The sequence below is a fragment of the Ixodes scapularis genome, unplaced genomic scaffold (assembly GCF_016920785.2).
Source record: "Ixodes scapularis isolate PalLabHiFi unplaced genomic scaffold, ASM1692078v2 PGA_scaffold13__105_contigs__length_92229423, whole genome shotgun sequence".
In the NCBI taxonomy this organism is placed as follows: Eukaryota; Metazoa; Arthropoda; class Arachnida; order Ixodida; family Ixodidae; genus Ixodes; species Ixodes scapularis.
In genome coordinates this window covers 68545354-68553048 of record NW_024609839.1, presented here as the reverse complement: position 1 = coordinate 68553048, position 7695 = coordinate 68545354, and the positions used below count along the sequence as shown (strand labels likewise).

The window sequence follows — 7695 nt, the reverse complement described above, 5'->3', positions numbered from 1 at the left end:
ACGGCAAAATATAAGGGACCGGAAAGAGTGCCTGAACATACGTCATCTTGAAAACCGTAATATTCTGCCATGTTTACAGTGTTATTACACGGGTGAGACATGAACTTGTAGTTTTTTTTACTGCGTGTGCAGTTTAGTGGGACACTTTGCGGGTTTCGCGCCGTCGACAGCGCTTTATATCGACGCGGACCATTTTCGGCACTCCGCCAAAACATTCCACATTGATGTCACTCCGCTGGTGTCACGCCGCTCGACACCACTCTGACGTCACGCTGCGCACCACGTCACGCCACGTCACGTGTTAGCTGGCGTCAGCTGACACCATGACGTGACGTTGTCATGTCAAGTCGTGTTGCACAGCGACGCCACGCGACTTAATGACGTCAGGCGACACCGTGAGTCACGTGATGTCGTGACGTCACGTGACACTGTGACGTTACGTCAGATTCAGACGTCACGTGACAATATGTCGCCACATGACACCATGACGGCACGCAAAAACATAAACGGGAAGTCTGCTGTTACTGGAAACAATGAAAGCAAAGCATTTTCGATAATTATGCCAGAAAAATTCTCGAGGAATGAAACCAATAAAGCTAGGTGGGTGTTAAGCCGGCGAATCCACGGGCGTAAATTTAGATGGAGTTACACGCTTGAAACTCGAGTGCGCGATTTTGGAAGTGCTCTTCAGTGGCCACAAGGCGGTGTTAGTTTGCGTACTTTAACATTGCATAAGACGTTCAGGCAGCAGCTCCAACGACCCGGAACGATTCATGCATTCACAAGCAGTTCCTGGATTTGAAACTTGAGTGCGCGATTGGTGCTCTTTATTTACCACAAGGCGGTCCTAGTTTGTATCCAATAATATTCTTTAACAGGTTCATGAAATGCTCTCTACTTAATACACCCTCATTAGTTCAAAAACGCTATCAAAGTTTCATCCGGTGTGTTACTCGGTTTAATACCATATGACTATGCGGCCTCTATGGTGCTCGCTCGCACCCTTACCGTTCAGTCAGGCCATCTGCTCCGAAATGGCAACTCAGCGGCTCTGAAGTAACGCCTCAGCTGTCAGTGTTTCAACTTACAGGTTGCGTAAGTGCCCCGCTCTTTTTATTCCGGTCTTACGTTCTGGCTTTCACGGAGCTTGGTTGTTTGTTTAAAAATGCCTTATTTCTTGCCAACTAACTGCAGCGGTGGCCTTCACCGATGCTTTTCCGTCCAAGCACTCTCAGCTATTGTCCTAGGTACTTGTTTTTGTGACACTTGTGACGCTTTTTCCGTCACAATACGCGCGAATCTTTTCGTAAAAAAGATTCGTTCTCTCTCCATGATTCTCTCGCAGAAATAGGCAGCTGAAGGCACTAAGCGCAGTGACCACACCCATGAGTACGAATAATCCTTGGTAGTCTCCTAGACTGTCCCTGAAGTAGCCTGCAAGAAAAAAAAAAGTACTTATTAATTGTGCCAGAATTCATACAGAAGAAACGCTAATCTGGCTGCTTCTAACAGTAGAAGGGAGCGAGGGAGCAAGAAAGAACACACTTGTTTAGGCGTATATATGCCTTATATCAATGCATTTCTCCGTCCATAAGAACATTCAAGGACTTTCACTAAAGAAATTCATATCTACTTACATGTAGGGGTTTTCGTACTACCCTAGTCATTTATAAGTAGAGTTTCGTGTATTCAGGGTTTAGTCTTCTTTAAATCGGAGGCGTTTCTTTGGGGTTTCTTTTTGTTTTTATAATCGGTGTTCTTCGGTGTCTGTCATCAGTGCCAGGCAACAAACTGGGGCTAATGTTATAAAACACTGAATATTTATAAACTTGTAACACCAAATCCCCTCCCCTCCCCCCCCCCCCCCCCCCCCCCGCCCGCGGTTTCATCTTCTGTTCTGGTCTTTCAAACTTACACCCGTGACACATACACTTGAAAAAGATCATCCCGTTACCGAGAGCAGAATTCAAGCAACGTGGGTCTCAAAAAAAGAAGCAACATCAAGGAGAGTCAATACAAATTGTGTTCAAGCTTACACAAAAAACAAAAACTGTAAAACGTAAAAATGCTTTTTTTTTTTTTTTCCTTCTTCCAAACCCTATTGATTTCTTCCCTACTCAAGAGCAGCTCCGAATCGGGGATTTTCGGTTTTCCCTGATTTGGAGAAAACCACCTCAGGGTTGTTTGTTTGTTTGTGTTTTTTTTTTATCGGGGTTTATCAGTATTTACTGAAACAGCGAAATCCCATATATAAACTGTTCGTGGCAGTACTTAGTCAAGAAAATTTAATCTCCCACAAACTTCAGCTGCTACCGAATGCGGTTTGAGGCTGAACTCTAAGGCTTAACTAACTTGCACAGTGGTAGGGGTCCCTGAAACATTTCAAATAAAAACGCATACAAGAAGAATCACGACAAAGGCACTTGCATGGAGACATATACTACAAAAAACTAAAACTAAGAAAACTCAATGCTGCTTCGTACATTTGCGCGAAAGAGTGCTCAAATGGGTACCTGTTTTTTTTGTTTGTTTTTTTTTCGTAATTGCTTGCAACGAGAAATTGAATGATAAGATAGATAAATGCGGGTGGACCATTTCAATTGGGCGGCGGCTTGCGCCACCTAGCCAAAGTAAAACAAAACATAGTGGCGCACTGGCGCTCTCTGTCAGGTGACGCCGAAACGCATTCGACCTCCGTATCAGCAGACTGAAGGTGGTTGCAGTAGCTTCGAAGTCAAACCTGTTGAACATCTAAGAGAAATGGTCGCTTATAACATTGTCAGAAACATTTCAAGCCCCCCAAAAAATAATGCGTAAAAAACGTTAGAAATATATACGCAGATATAAAGAGTTCCAGGGCTCGCATAGATAACGCAAGTCTGACATGTGTTTTTTTTTTTTTTTTTAAAGCGGTTAAAGGCAAACGTAAAGCACTCAGGCACACTGATATTCAAATATGTGAACCATGCCTTCAACTAGGGTGCTTGTAGTGCGTTTTAGATTGATGTGTTTAGAGTAATCACAAGTAGTCCCAAAGTGACAACAAATGACGTCACAGAAGCCAGCGTGTAATGTTGTCGGATGTCAAGATCCTGGTGGTTCGGTCTAGAAGTCCCGGTAAAATGAATAAGCGAACGTGAGTGTCACGGTCGTCGCAATGTCCCAACTCTTGGCTGCTGGAGCATCAGTGGACTGCGAAGCTAGGCAGCGACCCGAAGTAGAAAGACCAATGCCATATACGCCCTACGCCCCCCCCCCCCCTCCTCCCCCCCCCCCCCCCCCCCAGGGTGTTGTTAAGCCGCCAGGATCGCGACCGGCGGCAACATGGCACTTTTATGATATCATCAGAAGAACATTGCGGGACAACAATTGAGGAGGTGCTAAACACACCAATGGAAGACACGTTCCAGACATCATTCATTAATCAATAAAAACCGTTTACCAATCAGAAGTGGCCTCGGAAGAAGTGGTATTCCTGCGATCAAAGTCGCAAATCCTAAACACTCGTTGAACTTGTTGGCGTTCACAAGCTCCATGAGCAAGACTGGCATCAGAATAAAAGTAGCGCCGCTGCACAACCCAAAGATGACCGCTTGAATGGCATGAAGGTAAAACGAGTAGCAGAAAGGCATTGCACACAGAGAAATTGCCCAGAGAAGAAGATTGCCAGCCATCATCGAGCTCTTCTTGAGGAATCCCTTGTCTGTGATGGAACCTGACCCCATCCTGGACACCAAGTCGGAGATCGCGTAGATTGTGATAAGCAAGACGGCATTCCATTTGGAGATCTTTCGGTCGGTTGCAAAGTCAACAATGACGGCCGAGTACGTGGACATGTTAAAAACGATGACCGAACACGTTAGAGCGACGATGTAGAACTGAGGACGCCTGAGATACGATGGCGAGGTGATCTTGCTTCGATTGCTGAAAGTCTTTACACTGTAGGTAGCCGTCTCGTCGTGTACATCGCGCACATCATCATGCCGATTGTATGAACTCACACACTTCTTGTTGTAACATTCTTTTTGCTTCTTATTTTGCGGATCTTCCATGTTTTGTGACTCTGACAACATAGCCTGCTGAAGGCTTAGATGATCCCGTACCCCCTGGACTGTTTCGCTTTTGTCAGAACCATCATCTTGTGTCAATAAACCTTTGTCTTCGGCGGACAACGCACATCCCGTGGGATCAGCAGTGCAGTCTTGAAGACCGATTTTATCTGAACACGTTATATCGAGAGGCATCTCAAGCTTCTTGCCATCATCGAAGATTGATGCGGGCTTGCCGGGCGTTTCCGGTGGAAGGAGGTGCAACAGTGCTCCCGCAGTGGAGTTCAGCATCAAGGCTCCGGTCACCAAGAACATTCCTTTTTGGCCGTATTTCTCAAGGAAGAACTGTACCAGTGGCGGAAAGACTAGGCCCGAAAGGGTCTGTCCTGCGTAGTTTATGCCACAGGCAAGCGCTCTGTTACGGGTGAAGTGGGCTCTGATGACTGTGTTGCAAAGCATAGTGAAGGCCATGCTGACACCTAAAATAAAATGAAATAACAGAATGAAAAAGCTGCTTAAGCTTAAGTGTGCTGACTAGTTCGTTTACATTATTATTTAAAAATTTCATAACCTGAGAAACATTTCTGTGAAAACCTTGTATTCAATGTACGCCTTTCTACATCTTTTGGTTTTAAAGAGACTTGCAAGTAGTATCTTCCTCTTGTTTTCCTTTTCCTTTTTCTTGTTTATTCGCTCGCAGAAATTTGTATTATATACTTGGCCTGATATCAAAAGAAACATACGTCCACACATGGTTGCATTTTTGTGAAAATTTTCAGCCCTCTCAGTGGTGCGCCTGATATATGCTGCCTAACGCGACAAATTAGCAATAACATAAGTCACGGTCACCACATCTACTGTTTGATAGGCTCAATAGCCACGCAAACATAGAAATAACAGTGTTTTCATCGGAACGTCACGTGCCCACACCCACCGTGGACGATTCCTATGGACACGATGAGGAACCAGATCCCGTTGGCCAAGAAGCAAGCAGAGACGGCCAGGGATCCCACCAGGCACGCGGAGACGGTCAGTTTCCACACTGCGATGCGACTCGCCAGCCACCCCACCACTGGCCCTGTAAGCGGAAACTATATAATTGAAAAACACTAACAGTTTAGATAGAATGTACATTACACAAATTTTAAGTTTGTCTCGATCATTCTGATAAACCAGGGGAGCAGAGAACCTGTCGAGCATGCATTATGCGTGCATTATCTGGTTATGCTTGGTGGTTTCGGATTAGCAATGCATATGCTTGCTAATCCGAATATATATGTAGTTCCAAAGCCTAACTTATAATGCGTGCATTATTGGTTAGGCTTTGGTTGGTTTCGGATTAGCAATGCATATGCTTCTCCGGTTTTACCAGAATGGTCGAGACAAGTTTAAATTTATTAATGACCCGTGACATCTTAGAAATACGTGGGGAGCTACGTTTCGTTATTTCAGAGGCAGCTGCGGGCGGAGACAGATGCCTGCCACCTCAGCCTCTGTGGGCCTTATTTAGCACAACTGCTTTCACCTCCTTCCAGTGGCGCCGATCAAAGGCTCGGGGGTGCGGATAGCACTTTACAGTGTTCGATTCCGCCTGCGGCGCGTATCAAATCTTACTAATCACAATTAAGTACGATAAATTTTGACTGAGAATACCCTGTATGCTTATGCATTTGCTTGCTATCGGTTATATAGGCTTGGTGTTCCATAGCCTTGCATCCGTTACACTCGAGCGTATAGCACTTTTCGCCTGTAATTCAGCCCATAAACATATTCAATGTTACAAGAATGTGAAAAGGAAAAGCCAACGTCAAAAGTAGAAAAGTCGCCCCTGAGTGAGTGACTGTTTCATTGATCAATATACTCTTTTCCACGGCGCAAAAGCGTTTACAGATATAACGCGCCCAATAAAGGGGCAAGCGCTTTTCTATCACGGGAAGGGGCAGATTTCTCCGGCCAACACTAAATTGGTGGCATTCGCGGCAGCTAACCTAATCACGTGATTCAGCGTGGAACGGTTCTCGCAAGAGGGTCCTGCCTGCGAAACCAGATGCCGTTAATCGCGTAAACTGGCATCTTTTTAATTCATCGCAATCAAGCAAACTCTACGGCGACATGATGAGATATGTGTATAGCAATTTTATATGAAATGCATTGTAATCTTATTTTCTTTATGATGACATTGTGGATGGGCCCTTATGCTTCACTTTTGTCCGTTTATGAAATTATCACGTTTGCTAAGAGCGTGAGAGCTGCTCCATGCACTTAGATAATATTTAGTGCTATTACAGCATTTGGAATTGAGGGATCGGGTTTGTTAATGGAGGCACCAGTTATGGTTCGTCTGCCTTAACGAATGAAACGCAATAATGTTTAGCGTGCCTGTTCCTTTTTTTTACTTATAGTAATGCTTAACCCTAATGCTTAACCCTAATGTTTTATACAATAAGTAGTGTTTACTGATGATATTAAATACACTCGATAACTGACAGGAGCCACCTTCCAAATAATAGGGTTCAATCGCATCGGTTTGTTAGTTTGAAATTGTGACCCTTTCGAAATGCTTCGCGTGGACGTGATTGCTGGTGTCGGGATATAGTGCTCCCGATTATAATATGCAACGCTAAAAACAGCTTATGTTTCTATGCGCCCACGAAAGATATGGCTGACATTTGTGAGCCGCAGCATTTGTTTAAACGAATAAATCATTACAAATCTATCTATTTTTAGTGTCGGAGACCTACTGTTTTATGACCTCGTAAAAACAAAGAATCCAGAGGCTATCGTTGTTAATACCGAATGAGACAATATTCGCTTCGACCTGGATGAGCATCGTACCGGCGTGCGGTCGTGTATCACTACTTCGTGATGCACGTTAAAGACGCCAGGCTATCAGTCGTACTGCACTGGCTAAATTGCTAAGCTACAGCTGAAACCACAGACGCCCATCGGGGCTGTTAGAAATAGCAGATAGCGTATGAGAATGTTTCTTACCTGCTACACAGCAAACAACACTCATCACCGTGATCGGCCATGCTGCTTCTGCCCTGGACGTGTCGAGCGAAGTTAGAATGGACACATAAACAATGGCCGCAGATCGAAAGATGGCGAAGTAAAAAAAGTTGATCCAACAGCAACCCGCAGCCACAGTCCAACTTGTTGGAGAGTCCATGACAAAGCGTCGATTAGCTGAAATAAAAAAAACGCCATTCGGAAGCATTGAATATGCGGGTTTCAACATAGTCATCAGCGCTCCTACTCTCGGCAGTTTTGTTTACTTAATAATTAATGGCTATTGTGCATGACCGGAGGGCCCCCTGTGGCTGAGGGTAATTGTAATAAATGAATGTCAACGAAGGTCGAATTTTCGGCTTCATCCATCGCACCACGGCCGGCCGCGGACACTGTGGACACCGCGGACACGGCGGACACCGCGGACACCGCGGACAACGCGGACACCGCGGACCTCAAGTTCGCACACCACCGCGGCGTATCTCATGGAAGTCTCGAACGTGGATTGATCCACCTGCGTACCTCGTGCAGCAATTTTACTCTTATTTTTGTGGATTTATCAGACACTGAGCTCTCTAAATACAAAGCAAAATAAGTCGCAACACTGAAAGCAAAAAAGAATGCCTTTTAAAGACGT

General features: G+C 45.0%; 1 protein-coding gene across 1 annotated transcript; it reads right to left on the bottom strand.

Annotated features, from left to right (window-relative positions):
• Positions 1-1243: 1243 nt before the first annotated feature.
• Positions 1244-7218, bottom strand: LOC8038870. The gene is made up of 4 exons (XM_042289665.1): positions 7048-7218; positions 4984-5140; positions 3443-4528; positions 1244-1434 (listed from the first exon to the last, which is right to left on the bottom strand). The coding sequence occupies exons 1-4, from the start codon at positions 7216-7218 to the stop codon at positions 1244-1246; spliced, it is 1605 nt and encodes a 534-aa protein (XP_042145599.1).
• Positions 7219-7695: the final 477 nt, after the last annotated feature.